The sequence below is a fragment of the Sceloporus occidentalis genome, unplaced genomic scaffold (assembly GCF_023333645.1).
Source record: "Sceloporus occidentalis isolate IW3139 unplaced genomic scaffold, rSceOcc1.0.p SCAF_2, whole genome shotgun sequence".
NCBI classification, from domain to species: domain Eukaryota; kingdom Metazoa; phylum Chordata; class Lepidosauria; order Squamata; family Phrynosomatidae; genus Sceloporus; species Sceloporus occidentalis.
In genome coordinates, this window is record NW_028316982.1 from 156,402,615 (window position 1) to 156,419,517 (window position 16,903).

At 40.1% G+C, this 16,903-nt stretch overlaps 1 protein-coding gene across 1 annotated transcript in view; it reads left to right on the forward strand.

Moving 5' to 3' along the window:
• Positions 1–16,903, forward strand: part of EDNRB (endothelin receptor type B) — a 29,220-nt gene that overhangs the window by 5,357 nt on the left and 6,960 nt on the right. The window contains exons 2-6 of the mRNA XM_089508398.1: positions 4,215–4,327; positions 6,161–6,365; positions 7,980–8,129; positions 9,471–9,604; positions 10,084–10,192. Of these exons, the coding sequence (XP_089364524.1) occupies positions 4,215–4,327; positions 6,161–6,365; positions 7,980–8,129; positions 9,471–9,604; positions 10,084–10,192 (711 nt within the window). The remainder of the gene's footprint in view (positions 1–4,214; positions 4,328–6,160; positions 6,366–7,979; positions 8,130–9,470; positions 9,605–10,083; positions 10,193–16,903) is intronic.

A 16,903-nucleotide genomic window follows, 5' to 3' on the forward strand; every position in this document is an offset into this window, starting at 1 on the left:
TGGACTTAGACTTGTCCTGTCTTTCTGCTTCTCTGCTGCCAAATTTTTCCCTTTCTCATTTCCACTAGGAATTGATCAGTTCCCTCCCAATGTCCGCCTCTCATTTCCATTTGGATCTGTCTAACAGTTAGGTAAACCCTTCTGAACACTAACTAGATCCAAAGTCTGAAAAAGATATAAACTCTCAGACATGGCTATGCTGGCTGTGGCTTCTGGGATCTGTAATCAAAAAGTGTTGCTGTTGTTTTATGTTCTGATTGCATTATTGTTATGCATGTCAGATTAACTGTGTAAGACAATGTTTATTCCTGGGGAGGGGCAGCATTCCAGTAATCCAGACTGCTAGACATCCCATTTTCTCTTAGAATAACACCATGCAACAATTCTAGGCTAACTGGTTTGATGACTGCTATTATTGACATTTTTAATAAGGTGGTGATTGAGCTATAAGCTATGCAATTAGTATGATTATGATTTGGTTTGCATAACTTATACACTGTCTCCGTTGTTGCAGTGACAGTTTGCATGTTGTCAATTATACTAAATGTCTGCATCAACCATCTGACTTTAGAAGATTATGAAATTGTAACATTGTTAGATGGCTTGGATCCCTGTATTATTTGTTTGTTTTATTTGTGTTGTGCCTTCTCCATAAACTTGGGCTGCATCTACATTGCATAAATAATCTGGTTCGACAATGCTTTAACTGCCATGGGTCAATGCTATGGTATCCTGGGATTTGTAGTTTGTTGTAGCATCAGAATTCTCTGACAGAGAAGGCAATATATCTCACAGAATTTACTAATCCCAGAATTCCATAGCATTGAGCCATGACAGTTAAAGTGATGACAGACTGCATTATTTCAGCAGTTCAAATACAGTTTCAGGTGGCTTATAAGAAAGTTAACTGAAAAGGTGTTGATAAGGGCATCAAAACTTATTTTATGAAAACACAGTTCAATTGATAATATTAAAACACAGTTAAAATAAAAGTGCATTGGTAAAATAGTGCATTACCCAGCTTCTGCTCATGTTATCCTCTGGTGGATGAAAAGACAAGAATTTTATCAGCCAAGCCTACTTGGAGGTTTTCCATTTGGATACTTCAGTGAGAAGGGCCTAGTTGATCCTCCTGTGTGTTGCCATCATCATTCCATGTCAATTGGAAGAAATATAGCCACTTGCTTGGGCCTCTTGCCTTGTCTTATTGCACATAGGCGGCAGATTTCCAAAAGACATGGTTTTCATTATTATCTTTTGTATGTTTTTATCTATGTGGTGTGGTGTTGTTATTTGCCATCAAATTTACTTTGGCTTATGGTGACCCTACTAATGAGAGACCTCCAAGAGCCTCTATTATCAACTGCTCGGCTCAGGTCTTGTAAACTGAGGGCTGTGGCTTCAGTTTGAGTCAATCCACCTGTAGTGTGGTCTTACTCTTTTCCTACTGCTTTCTATCTTACATCAATGTCTTTTCTAGGGAGTCATGCCATCTCATGATATGGTCAAAGTACGACAGTCTGTTTAAACGTATTGGCTTCTAGGGAGAGGTCAATTGTGATTTGCTCTTGGACTCATTTATTTGCCTTTTGGGGAGTCCAAGGTATCCATAGAACTCTCCTCCAGCTGCACAGTTTAAATAAGTTGGTTTTCTTTCTGTCAGCTTTCTTCACTGTTCAGCTTTCACAACCATACCTGAGAATGAAAATATGTTGGCATGGGTGGTTCTCATTTTGGTGTTTAATGATATGTCTATGCTTGAGAATCTTATCTAGTTCCTTCAAGGCCGCCTTTCCAAGTCTTACTCTTTTCCTCTTTGACTGCAGTTTCCATTTTCATTAGCCAAGGTCTATAGAGAGTACAGTCGGCCCTTCACACTCATGGGTTGGTTATTCACAGGCTTGTCAGGAGGACAGTGAGCAGACAGGCAGCTGGGTGGATGGACACAGGAGATATCAGATTTATCTGTGTAAGACTGTGCAATCTCAGTTTTATTCTTTCCATTCTTCAACTAGTTCATGGTGGTATACAAGAGATTGTCTCCTTTTATTTGTTGTTAATGTTTAATTACTAAGACAGAGGTAAGCAACTTTGTCAATTCCAGGAGCGAATCTGCCCACCCCACCCCAAAAAACCACATGATCCTCACATTATGGTTGCCAGATTGTCCCCTTTTTTTTTTTTTTTTTTTGAGGGCCAGAAAGTTTATAACTTCTAGGACTGCCTGATGCCCCTTATTATAAGGAATGCCTCCTATTTGAGAGTTGGAATACTTTCCCTTCTATACAGGCTGAACAGGATGCCAAAAAAAATCTAATATTTTTAGATGTTAGGCCTTCTTACACACAGAAATTTGTGCATCAGACACTTTATGAATGTGGACAATATTACAGTTGCAAAGTTAACTGAAATCAATACTTTCATTTGGTATTTAAGTAGAACCCAGACTTTCTATTACCTACTTCCCAGTTGTCAACCCTGCATGCCATGAATTTGACTTATTCCCCTTACTGCTATTTGGAAAACCTGGCAATGTGACCGTTCACAAACTTGCACAATTACTGCTGGGTATGATCAACCTCAGTGACAGGATTACTTTGAAATCAAGATTTTGCCAAAACAGCACATGCAAGGAGGGTTATAAAGGGAAAAGGAAAGTGTTATAAATGAAAATTGCTGTCCCTAGGTCCTTCTGGGACCACAGTTCTTCATTTGAGCAAGTCCAAATAAAATGCTGTTTTAATGTAATTTTGCTCCTAAATTTTGTCATGCAGGAGGCAATGGTAGCTCATGACTTCCATGTCAGTGGGCAGTGGATCCACTTTAGTCCAGTGTTTTAAGGATGGTGCTGAAGCATATCTCCAAAATAGGTTTAGCACCCATAGACAGAACTTAAAAAACCCAGAGTGGATTCCCCACCTAACTGACATGGAAGTCAGCAGGTGCCACTAGCAGGAAATGCTGTGAGACACCAGGGGTTGCAAAACTAAGGTGGAGCTGCATGTGATTTTCATGCCCTATATTATCCATCTCATTCATAGGGGAATATCATAAGTACCAAGCACAGAGCATCCTCCTGACTGAAAGTTGTTGATATTTTTCTCTTCTATTTAATGATCTGGTCTTCAAACTTTTGCTTTCCTTGCTAAGGCCGAGTTTATATAATGGAATTAAACCAATGGCCATAGTTAAATCACATTAAGATTAACAGAATGGGACTCAGCAAATTTACTTACTCAGATGTGGAATTTCTATGAATGCTGGTAGACTTGGTGTATTAGCACATCCATGTCACATTCACAGTATAATCTGCTGTGTGCTAAACACATAGAGCTAAACATATGTAGGCTCAGTTCCATGATCCCTGCCCTTTAAAACGGGGAGAAAAGTAAGCAAATTGGGCTAAAACATATATGATTTATGCACATTGTTCCTGTAGCCCACTTGTCTTCACCACATATATTGGATCCCTATCTAATTGAATTTGTAAGGCAGTCAATGGGATGCATGTTAGTCAATCAGAGGTAACATGGGTTTCATGGGTTTCAGTGGGATTTAACCTTTGCTGGGTCAGGTTCAATTTCTGTATTTTAAATTGCAAAAATGTAATTTTTAAAGAGTGGGGACAGTGTGGTGTAGAGCTTGAGTATTGGACTATGGCTCTGGAGACCAGGGTTCAAATCCTCACTTGGCCATGGAAGCTTACTGGGTGGCCTTGGGCAAATCTCTTTCAGTCTCCGAGGAAAGCAATGGCAAATCTCCTCTGAACAAATTTTGCCAAGAAAAGCCCATGATAGGTTTGCCTGACGGTAACCATGAATCAGAAATGACTTGAAACACTCAACAACAATTTTTTTAAGAACTTGGTCTTTTACAGTGGAGCCCGTGGCTCAAATCACATGTTAGTAAACTAGAGTAGATGCACTGAATCACTGGGATTTGTTTAACTATGGACTCACTCTTCAACAGTTGAGGCAATGGGTCTTCTGTAGTTGGGACCAGCAATTAGATTTAAGCCTAAGCATTTTCTCACAGTTTTTCCCAAAACATTCTTATGTGGCCTGGGTTTCAGCTGCCAGATTTAAGATGTCAAGAATTTGAGATATATAGAAGAAGATGCAGTCTGGTTTCCTTGGCCTGTGTATTCTAAGATCCAAATCCCATGAGGAATTGCAGTATGCAGTTGTTAACCATTGGCTGTTTATTCTCCACAGCTTCATGCAGAAAACTGGCCTTTTGGAGTTGAAATATGTAAATTGTTCCCCTTCATTCAAAAAACTTCGGTGGGCATCACAGTCTTAAGTTTATGTGCTCTCAGCATCGATAGGTGAGAAACCAATTCTTGTTTCTTCTTTTTAAAATATGCATATATGGTGTGGTGTAGTGTAAGGCAAAGTAAAGTTCCAGAAAACTCTGAGGAATATCAGAGAAGAGACTGAAAAAAGGAGGTTGGTATGCAGAAAATGAAAGCAAGAAAGAATTCCTTTCAAAGTACAGTGGAAGAAAGAGTAAAGTAGAGTTTGGATTATTGCAGGATCTTTGTATCCTGCCATTTTCTTACCAGGTCTCTAAGAGCTCCTAACTCTCCACATCCTTTCCCAGGATTCTTGCTTGTTTAAAGAGCCATTCACATGAAAAGCATCCTTTCTCCTCTAGAGATGCATGCTTTGCCACGTGAGAAAAGAAATGGAAGAGGGCAGAGGTAGACATTCTCCTAGCTCTTCTGCAGAAAGAAAGCACAGTGAATGTAGTTCTCCAGAAGCTAATCTATGACACAGACCAGATCAGGCCCTTCTATCTCCAGTGTCATTCTTCATAGCCAGTTCAATGAATGTCCTGCAATTTGGTTCTTTTACCAACATTTTCACTGTTGAACAACAACAGAACTAGAAATGAAGAAGAGTGCTAAGAGGCAGGCAGATGCTTTATATTTCTAGTGTTTCATATGTCCCAGATGTCATGGTCTTCAGCAATGGGGAAGCTCCCTGGGACAGAATGGGTTCCTGCAAGAGATGGGATGAAGGGAGGTAGAGTCAGGAAGCCACAAAGAAATTTTTCACAACCTTCTCAGCATGGGTCCTCCTTGTGGCACTCTGGTAACTTAATACTAGAAGCATGAAGTCATATGAAGTCCATAGCACATCTTCTCATGCCACTGTTGAAATGGGAAAGAACCACATCACAGGCTTCACTCACAAGAGTGGGAGATGTGAAATGGTATGTATTGCAACAGCCTTTGCTCAATAATGTTAATATTCATTTGTTTATTTAGGCCATTTCCACCCACCCCCATTCTTAGCCAAAAAGTGAAGGGCTTTCAGGATGGCTTAGAAAGATAAGGAGCTGTCGTCAGCTGACAAACTAGAAAGACAAAACAGAAAATGGGAAGAGTATGGGAATGGGAAGATGGAAAATTCTCAGGCTGAAGCACTAGTTCTTAGTTATAGAATTCTGACCATGAACATCTGGTAAGCAATTAACAGGAGTGGCCCACCTCCACCAGGTTTTGCTTGCCCTCCAACTGTGATCCAACACCAGTTCCATCTGAGTGCACTGGAAGGAAAAGTAGGAAGCATGATCATTCTCTCAGCATGGCTGAGAGACCAGGAAGCAGGGAATGAGCTTCACTTCAAAGCAAAGAGGAGCTAAAATTGGCTCATTTCCTGCTCCCTGGTGTCTCAGTGGTCATGCTTCCTATCTTTCCTTTCAGTGCAGTCAGATGGAATATGTGTTGTTTTGTAGTTGGAGGGCAAGCAAAACCTGGAGAAGCTGGGCTGTTCTTGGTTTTTTGCTATGTTCAGAGAGAGAGGACCTCCTATTATTAGCCCGTATATTATTAGCCCAAACAGTACCATCTCTTTAATCTCCACACTACCAACATTTCTTTAGTGGATCTGTTCTGTTTGAATGGATACAAGTAGTAACATGCCAGCCATATAAGCCTATGACATCATAGAAATGTACACCCATGTCAATCACAAAGCTTTTCCCATATTTCCCCAATATTGTATCCTCCAGCTGTTTCTGACTGCAACTCTCATTACCCCAGCCGGCATGGCCAATGATAAAGGAGGGTGGGAGTTGTAGCCCAAACCATATGGAGGGCACACATGGGGAAGTCCACCACAATATCTGATCAGTGTCCAATTTTTGTATTTAGGTATCGAGCAGTAGCTTCATGGAGCCGGATCAAGGGCATTGGAGTGCCAAAGTGGACAGCAGTTGAAATTGTATTGATCTGGGTCATGTCCCTTGTTTTAGCTATTCCTGAAGCCATAGGCTTTGATATGATTACTGTGAATTACAAAGGAGAGAAACTTAGGGTTTGTCTGCTTAACCCCCAGCAGGAAACATATTTCATGCAGGTAAGGTGTACTAGATTCTGTTTGTTTGATACTTAGTGTACTTATTTTCTTAATAAATTTGTGCCCTTTGTCAAAAATACAAATCCTAAAAGGAATCAAATGAAGGGAGAGGGGGTTAGACCCTGCATCTCTTTCCTCCCCTAAAGTATTTCATTGTCTAAGAGACCGGTGAAGGAGCCATGGCTCCTATTTGACTGGCTTTAACTATCTGTCAGCAGGCTTTCTGAACTCTCCATGCCTCCCTTCCCTTCCTTATAAAGCAGCCAAATCACTCTCTTCCATGGGTGGTATACTCCTTGCTTCAGCAATGCTATAACATTTCCCAGTGACCTTGGTGCTGATGCTCCTCTAGCTCCATTGCCAGGGTGACCAGGATGCTATCATCTTGCGAGATGTGGAGGGGAGGTTTTCTCCTGTCAAGCACCACTTTTCTTCTGACAGAACTGATAGACTGCAGGGACTATAAACTACACAATTATAGCACTATAATTCCACTTTAACTTCCATGGCAATGTCCTCTGGAATCCTGGCCTTTGTAGTCTAGAGCTCTCTGGCTGAGAATTCTAAATATCACTCTCTAAACTGCAAATCCCAGGATTCCATAGGATAGAATCATGACAATTAAAGTGGAACCATAGTGCTATAATTGTGCAGTATGAATGGGCCCCGGGTCCACTTCCTGGAGGTGGACCTTTTCAAATAACAACAAAGCCACAACAGTACTGTGAATTATTTTGGCATGTGATCTCCTGTCACAGTACAGTTGACTGGCAGGGCAGGGGGTTGTACTGGATGTCCCTTGTGGTCTCTTCCAACTCTATGATTCTGTGACTCTCTCTTATCAGTAATTCCAAAATCTGAAATATTCCAAAAACCAAACTTTTTTCATAGGTAGCTGAGATAGGGACCCCTTTGCTTTCAGATTCTTCATTGTACATAAATTTGATTCATGCACAAAATTATTTAAAATATTGCATAAAATTACCTTGTGAGTATAAGGTGTATATGAAACATTAATGAATTTTGTGTTGAGACTTGGGTCCCTTCCCCATGATATCTCATTATGTATATAGTATATGTACAACTACAGGTATTCCAAAATCCAAAAAAATAATAATAATAATCTGAACTCAAAAGATTTCAGGTCCCGAGCATTTTGGATAAGAGAGACTCAACCTGTACTAGCTCCATTGTTGTTTCGTAGAATTCTGACTCAAGGTAGCTTACAGAAATTAAAAGAGATGCAGATTAAAAAAAATATATCAATTAAAAACATACAAAGTTAAAACATATCTAAACAATCAATAGCCAAAATACAGCCATTAAAAAAGCAAGAAGTAAAAAAAAAACCTGTGTAGCACATTGTTCAAAGTCCTTTCCTTACCAAAAATTCCCAAAGGTTTTAGAAAAGTCTTCACCTGCTAACTGAAGAAAAGCAGAGAAGAAGCCAGTCTAGCCTGTCTGGGAATACTTGGAACAGCCACTAAGAAGGTTCTCTCCTGTGTTTCCACCAGAATCCTTTGTGTATCAGACTGACCTGCATGTTTCCTTGATTGCCACTTTAAAAAAAAAAGCTGAAATAATGCAATTTATTCCTGTCTCTTTCTCTCTTAGCTTTACAAGGAAGTTAAAGATTGGTGGCTTTTTAGTTTTTATTTCTGCTTGCCACTGGCAGTTACGGCTCTTTTCTATACATTGATGACCTGTGAGATGTTGAGAAAGAAGAGTGGGATGCAAATTGCTTTAAATGACCACTTGAAACAGGTAAGCACATAGATGAAATCTCTGTTCTTTCTGAAAGGGGCAAAATGTTGGTCCCTTAGTGCTGAATACATCAAGGGTAAGGAAACCTTTGCCCTCCAGATGTTTTGGATGACAACTCCACAATATCTTATCATTGGCCATGCTGACTGGAACTGATGGGGTTTGGAAGATACAATAAATATGACTTTTTCTGCAGAGTCCAATTCTCCACCATTTCCAGCTTTACCATGACTCTGTAAAATGGGATAGGGAACCTTTAGTTTGATCCCAGGATTGACTTTAGAATGTAGAAAGGAACTCAGGGCTTGCATTCCAGTAGGGGGTAGGGCTAAAGAAACACGGCAAAATCAAATCAAAGAGCATAGGAGCAAATGTAATTCTTACCAAATTTAGATAAATTCCTGTTAGTGATGCAAAGTAGAGCTTAAATCTGTGCATGTTTATTCAGGAGTAAGCACCAGTGCAACACTCCAGTACAAATAAAGCACACCTGTTACTATGAGACACATTTGCAACAGGATGACAAAGTAGGACAAAGTAAAGAGCCTTTAGCTTGTTGAGGTGCTTGCAGCCAGCACCTTTAAAACATCTGCATGGGAAACATACCTCCAAATGTTTTAGACTAAATATCCACAAGACCCACCCAGGACATAACATTATCCCTTTCCATCACATTGTGTTGCTCCTGTCCAATATCTTTAGGACCCACTCCCTAAAAATAAATGCACAATATGAAGGAAATAGCTGACCAAGCATGGAGATGGTGTGCCATATGGGGCACAGGAAAGCATTAAAATGCAAGCTTCACACTTGTTAGGCCAACACTGTACCAATGACTATCTCTTCCTTAATCACCATTACTCTCCCAGTGCCAGTTTTTATAGTAATGATATATATGCAACCAAGTAAAACCAGAAGGTTTGGCTGGTGTTAATCAGCCATGTACAAGCATTCTTGGATTGCATAAAGTTTGTCTGGATGCTATCAGACACATTTCCATCCTTTTGTTAGTTTCTGAGCTGGAGCAATTTAAAGTAGATCAAAGAACTATGCCTAACAAAATACACAAACAGAAATCCCTTTAGAAGCATCAGTGAGACCAGAAGTCAATTCCACTACCCACTCACAGCATCTTTGATATTTTGCCTAATCCTCTTGGCTTTTCATAGCATTGATCCTAAAATAGGAGTGTAGATTATTCTTAAATATATAGAATAAACATAGTGAATCTAAGACTCATCGGGGATAATTTTCAAATTGGAAAGTTCATCTGCTTTGATTGTAACTCAGATTCATATTTTTACTCTCCCACCCCTGTCCCTGTGTTTCTTTTGCTTTTAGAGACGAGAAGTGGCCAAAACAGTCTTCTGCTTAGTGCTCGTTTTTGCTTTATGTTGGCTGCCTCTTCATCTAAGTGGGATATTGAAGTTCACTCTTTACAATGAGCGTGACCCAAATAGATGTGAACTTTTGAGGTAAGATATTGTTATGATGGAATGCCACCACTGCTATTAGCTTTTTAACTATAGTTCTATGGAGAATGCTGCCATTTTGGTTTTTGGTTTTTTTCCCTTCCCAACTGGCACATTTATCATGGGAATACACAAAGCCAGTTCATACTGTTAAGGGTCAGATGGAGAATACAGAACTGCCAGTGAAGTTGCAGTTAAGTCAGGATTACATTGAATGCAAGTTGTCTATTCCATTTCCCAGTCCATTATGTGGTTATATGATGAATCCCTATGTTGATCATATATACCCAGAATACACACAAATATCTGTGAATGAAGGGGAAAAGTAGTCTAGCAACCTGATACAGAACTTGGGTAGGACAAAAATGCTGGTGAGAAGCTGAGAATTGGAAAGTAAATAAAAGTAGCAGATTTTTTATATCTATTTCCTGATGGCACTACTTTACCTAACATATTTTGATTTTGCACCTTTTTTCATGCAGCTTTTTACTAGTGTTGAACCACATTGGCATCAACATGGCATCTCTGAATTCTTGCATTAATCCCATTGCTCTCTACTTGGTGAGCAAAAGATTCAAGAACTGCTTTAAGGTAGGACATTTTCATTCAGGTTTTGTTATTTAAAAATGGAGCTAGAAATGATCTGAAATCTGTATGCTACAAAGAATTTATGGCACAGAACAAAAGGATGATTTGAACTATTTTGGAAATAATGGTTAATAAGAGTTTTTGGGGGCGAGCATTGAATGCATGTAATTTTTTTCTGTAAAGAAGTGTAATATAACAATTGGCAATATTATTACTTTTTTTTTACAAAAGTAACAAAATTTCATTTTCCCATCCCAAGCAAAGTTTTAGGAGTAATAGATAACCATTACTCCTAAAACATTGCTTGGCATGGGGAAATTTTGTGTCCCTCCCACCCCGCAAAAATTGGGGAAATTTTGATAATATATCAAAATTTATTTTGACATATAGTATATATTTTTTTAAATTTAAAAGTAAAACTAACATGGCAGTAACACATTACCAATGTGCTTGCTTATGTAAATCTACAGCGCTATATAAACGAATAATAATAATAATAATAATATCTATATTTTAAGGAACTGTAACAAGTTACTTTGCAAAAATAACAAGCAATTATTATACGACAATAACGAGTAACAAATTACTTTTGCCAAAACAATGTGTTGTACTTCTGCGGAAAGGCAGAAGAAGAGATCAAAGCACAGACAGAAGCCATCATTCACAATGGGAAGCAAAAGAAAACCAAAGTAAATGAGCTGTTCGAGAGAAAAATGACAGGAAAGATCTGACTCTCTGCAGAACTCACCTGCTGGATTGCAGCTGTTGGAAGGGAGGAATGTCACTCCTGCTTAGTGAATTTGCCCAAGATACACCAAACATTTAAGCTGTTGTCTTCTCAAGATGAAGAATTGCTCATTTTCTAGTCCACAGGATGGCTCAGCAGACTTCAGTACATATTTTACAGTTCACAGCACATTGTCCACAATGCAGAAACAACATGATTAACCATGAACTGTACACTAAGTTGTGTGCCATTGGATGCAATTCACAGATATCTTTATGATTTCTGTATTAAGAAATGCAGTAAAGTTGGCCCTCCAGTTCCACAGATTTTTTAATCCACAGATTCAACTATCCACAGCTTGAAAATATTAAGGAAATGTATAAATTTCAATAAGCAAACCTTGATTTTGCCATTTTATATAAGGAACGCCATTTTACTATGCCATTGTATTTAATAGGACTTAAGCATCCATGGATTTTGGTATCCATGGGAGGGGGGTGGTCCTGGTACCAAATCCCAGCCAATACCAATGGCTCACTATATTTTGTCTAACAATGCAATAGGATTTATATTTATTTTATTTTATTTATGTACTGTTTGCTTGCTTGCACTTTTAGACCCCCATTGAATAACCTACTCTGGGCAGTTATTTATTTAAGTATTTCTATATTGTCTCTCAGACCACAAGGGCTCCTTAAACATTGAACAAATATAAATACATTAAAACAGTACAAAGATAAAACATTTTTAAAAAGTTTTTTGGGGGGTTTGGGGCTATGTGACCATGTTCTAGAAGAGTTTATTCCTGACGTTTCACCAGCATCTGTGGCTGGCATCTTCAGAGAATGTTGGCAAAGAAGAGAGCTGGATATATATATATATATATATATATATATATATATATATATACTTTGTGACCCTGGGCCTGGAGGAAATTCCATGTTAATCTGTGTATTGTTCTGTTGTAGATAGCAGGGCCTGGGGTGGGAGGATATGCAAAGGAGGATTAGAGTCTGCTAATTGGTGATCATTATCTGCTGGGAAAGCCCCTGACCCTGGGTAGTTTCTCATTTGCATTTGCTGTGTCTTCATTTTGCTATTCTTCAGGACTGGTAGCCTTAGGGTTTCTTCTTTCGGGTTGAAATTATCCCGATGTTTATGGATTTCAATGGCTTCCCGGTGCATTCTGACCTGATAGTTGTTGGCATAGTCCAGAATTCCATTGTTATCAAACAATATTTTTATCAGTTTCATTGTAATCAAACCATCCTGTGCATAAAATACTGTTTGATCATAATCTCTCTGGCATTTATTACTACTCATTTGTCATCTCATGGTCTGCCAGCTTCCTTGGCCAGTTTCCTGCTTCTGACACAGAGAAATATATATTGTTGGTTGTTGGGTTTAGCCTTGCAAATTTTGTTTTTGCTTCCTTTATCCTCCTCTTTCATTTCTTCTGTCAGAGTTTGTACTTCCTTTGTAGAGATATTCATCATGACCTGAATAGACTAGAAAGCTGGGCCAAAGCTAACAAAATGAAATTCAACACAGAGAAATGTAAGGTATTGCACTTAGGGCGGAAAAATAAAATGCACAGATATAGGATGGGTGACACCTGGCTGAATGAAACTACGTGTGAAAGGGATCTAGGAGTCCAAGTAGACCACAAGTTGAACATGAGTGAACAGTGTGATGCGGCAGCTAAAAAGGCCAATGCTATTTTAGGCTGCATCAATAGAAGTATAGTGTCTAGATCAAGAGAAGTAATAGTGCCACTGTATTCTGCTTTGGTCAGGCCCCACCTAGAATATTGTGTCCAGTTCTGGGCGCCACAATTCAGAAAGGACATTGAGAAACTGGAGCGTGTCCAAAGGAGGGCGACAAAAATGGTGAAGGGTCTGGAAACCATGCCCTATGAGGAACGACTTAGGGAGCTGGGGATGTTTAGCCTGGAGAAAAGAAGGTTAAGAGGTGATATGATAGCCCTGTTTAAATATTTGAAAGGATGTCATATTGAGGAGGGAGCAAGCTTGTTTTCTGCTGCTCCAGAGAACAGGACCCGGAACAATGGATGCAAGCTACAGGAAAAGAGATTCCACCTCAGCATTAGGAGGAACTTCCTGACAGTAAGGGCTGTTCAACAGTGGAATGCACTTCCTCGGAAGGTGATAGAGTCTCCTTCCTTGGAGGTCTTTAAACAGAGGCTGGATGGCCATCTGTCAGGGATGCTTTGAATTGGATTTCCTGCATGGCAGGGGGTTGGACTGGATGGCCCTAGTGGTCTCTTCCAACTCTACGATTCTATGATTCTATGATTCTATCTGGGCAAGAATAAAGAACACTTCCATTTTCTGAGCAAAGCCTTTTCTTCTTCTTTCTTCTTTTTCTTGGCTTCTTCTAGTTTCTCTTGACTCTGCTTCACAATCATGCTGATATCCTTTTGGACTTGATTCTACCTTAGTGCATTGTGGTCAAGTGTCAGCCATCATGATTCTCCCTTTCAATTTTATTTTAACTACATAGAACCTGAGCAGAATAAGGTACACCTGACACCAAAATATCTACCGTGTAAGCACCAGCATGTGTTTGTTTGTTTGTTTGTTTGTTTGTTTGTTTTTGGATAAATAATTCCTTGAGGACATCATAACAACCAAGTAGTTTCTCTTTCTGTTCAACCCTCACTTTCCATTACAAAGAATGGTAGCATTACAAGAGGAATCTGTGATGATAATCTCAGTGATCAAGGAGACTGGTAACAGGAAAAATTGCTCTTGGCCCCTAAGGGGTGGGATTTTGAAGGTCAGCATTAGTATATTGATCAGGAGCCACTGATCAGTCAAGATATTATCTGGCTGCCCCATCCCAGTTTAAATCTTAGCAGCTGTATTTTGAACAAATTGTAGCTTCTATCTTCAAAGCCATCCCTAACACAGAATTTTGCAGTAGCCCAGCCAGGAAGATAGGGCATGCATAACAATCACAGGTTATGTTGGATTGTTTTTTTAAAAAATGGGCCATAGTCAAGAAACTACATGACATTGTGAATAAAACAGGAGTAAAAATGTTAAGACCACATAAGAGATAGGTAAAATTAAAACACCTTGGCAATAAGAACATTGTCAGTGTTTTAAACCTACTATCCCTTGAGTCATTTAAGCCTCTCTACTCTTGTTTTATTTAGTGTGTATTTCTTGTCTTTTAATTTTTGTACCCTTAGTGTTATCAGTAGATTTATTACTGTTGTTGTTTCTTTTGGGGCATACCATTCTGGACTTTTCCATAGCTCTATTTACATATACACTGGAGTTCATAGTACTGTTATCACCATTCTCCATTGGTTTGGTAAATCCATTGGTCATGCACTAGGCTCCGGAAACTCAGGGTCACATCCTCTGTAAATTGTTCTATGACCTACTGATAAACCTAGTCTTTGATACCATCATCCCATTCACACATCAAAATGACATAATTGTACTTATCTTGCTAGCCCTGCACATGGAACGAGGAGCAACACTCTACAAAGGAACATCCAACACAAGATTTCCATTTCTGACCTAGCAACTTAATTTTTTCTTCCAGGATTCCATGGCAACCATTTCCAATGTTGTTGGTGTTGATGTGCACCACAGCTATTGACTCTTTGCCCCAGTTAATCTACATGGTGCATGATGGCTACAACCTACACACCAGGCAAGCAACTCATCATGGGGATTAGCACATTCATCATAAATTCATCTTTGTAGGCTCTTCTACATTTAAGTCATCCATGTCATCAGCATGAGAGGGTTCATTCCAAACAATTGTTTCTCTCTTCCTCCGGATGTTCTCTTCCTTCCCTGAAGCTCTCATTCATTCTCCATGACAACAAACAAATTCTAAAACTGAGAGATTTCTGTTATACATCCATGAGGAGCTCATCTGCATACCTTTCTTATCTTGCCTTGCTTAGCTTACGCAAATTTACTTGGGTCATTGGCACACCCACAGTATCATGTTACTAGACAGATATATGGCTGGATAGTGCCTGCAGTGCCATGGCTTTCTCACGTCATAACTGCTTGTGTCAGTAAAATTTCTCTGTATGAAAATCTAAGTTTTTATTCATATTGAATGAGTTGGATGAATAAAGAGCTGATCTACTCATCCTGTTGGTAAATTCAGGCCCGAAACAGATGAGCCAAAAGTGCCACCTTCAAACTTATTTGGGGGCATGGGATTCAGATGACGCATGCCCCCAGATCAAGCCAAAGCTGTGCTGCAGGTGGTCCACACCCAGTGGCAAAAGGAGCAGGAAAAAACACCCCATTCCTGCGATCTGTTGTGGCCCGCGGTGGTGGCCAGACTTGGGACTGTGGCATCTGGTTGCTGCAATCCCGCACCAAACAAGGAGCAACTGGGGCTGGAGTGGCCAGAGGCCACTTCAAGCTGCTGGTCTGTTTGACCACTCTGTTTTCTGTTTCCTTGTCATTTTGCTACTGGTGCGATTTCTTTTGTAAGATAGAGCTTCCTGACAATGTAACCTCATACTTATGCTCCTAGTTAACTGCCTTAGATTTCTGTCATAGCCAACTATGTCAAGAGTTCCTAGTTGCAAAAAGTGTGTGACTTAACTTCTGCAATCAAAATTCTTTGCTGATTTCTTTTCTCTACCCTTGCCTTCTTTCCATTTTCCATTTGCAACACTCAATTTTTGTCCTCACACCTACCTGTTTCATTTCTTTATCTCTGTGTAAGGAAATGAAGCAAGAATGCACACTCCAAGTTGTTAGAGCATGTTCTTTGTGTAATGCAGCTCCATTCTCCTTAATACATGTGCTATTCCTCCTAAAACCCTACCTTCATGAGTCAAGACAATGTCATATTTTGACTCTCAGCATTGTAGAACTAAATTTCATTAATTTTTTTGGAATGCTTTTACATTTTAATTTCAGTTGTTTTACTATGATAATCTGTTTAACTGTATTAATATTATAACTTATTGTGGTCTCATTATATCTGATTTTGAATCATGTGATCAGCCTTGAGTTACAACATTGGGAGAAAACTAGGTAGTTACATAAATAAATAAATTTTCATATATGCATAATTCCTCCACAAATTGTGGGCCACCTCTTTCACTTATTCCATTATTCCTGCTTATACATTGGCTCTGCTACAGTACCATAAAAGAGGGGCTCAAGGGAAACCTAAGATGGAGCTGGGCTCTGCACTCATGAAGTACTCAGGTTTAGTTTCTGCCATTGGAAAGCCAGTGCAGTATAGTAGTTTTAAGTGTTCAACTAGGGCTCTGGGTGACCTTGGTTTGAATCTTGTCTCAGCCATGGACACCCACTGGGTGATCTTGGACAAGTGACTCTCCAAGCCTCAAATGAAGACAATGGCAACCCTCCTCTGAATAATTCTTGCCAAGAAAACCCTACAATAGGGACACCATAAGTCAAAGCTGAAGACACTTAACAAAAATACCAACAGCCATTGACAGGGAAAAAAAGTGTCTGGGTATCTTTGTGAATCAGTATATGGGGCACATTCACTAGAAATAAGCACTGGACCTGGATGTCAGAAAGAGAGACAACAGTAGACTGTCTCCAAAAGACAAAGGCGGGTTACAGACCGCCCATTTGGGGCGGGCTACACCCGCCCCTTTCCCCGGTGTATCGGGGCCTCAGCTGCAAGAACGGCAGCCGCTGAGGCCCCAATCCGCCACTTTCCAGGCTGCGGGGAAGCGGCAAAAGGCTTCAAGCCCCAAGGACACCCTGCGGCGGCAGGGAGGAGGAGAAAGGGGCCGCTTGGCCCCTTTCTCCTTTGGTCTGCTGGGCACTGCCGTCTGAAGGCTGCACCCAGCGGACCAAACCAGGAAGGAGCTCCAAAATGGAGCTCCTTCCTGCTCCACGCTAAGGGCACACTATGCGACCTGGCGCGGAGCGAGGACGTCACGTCCACGCTGCCCCGTATAGAGGCGGCGCAGCCGTGACGTCCTCATGGCG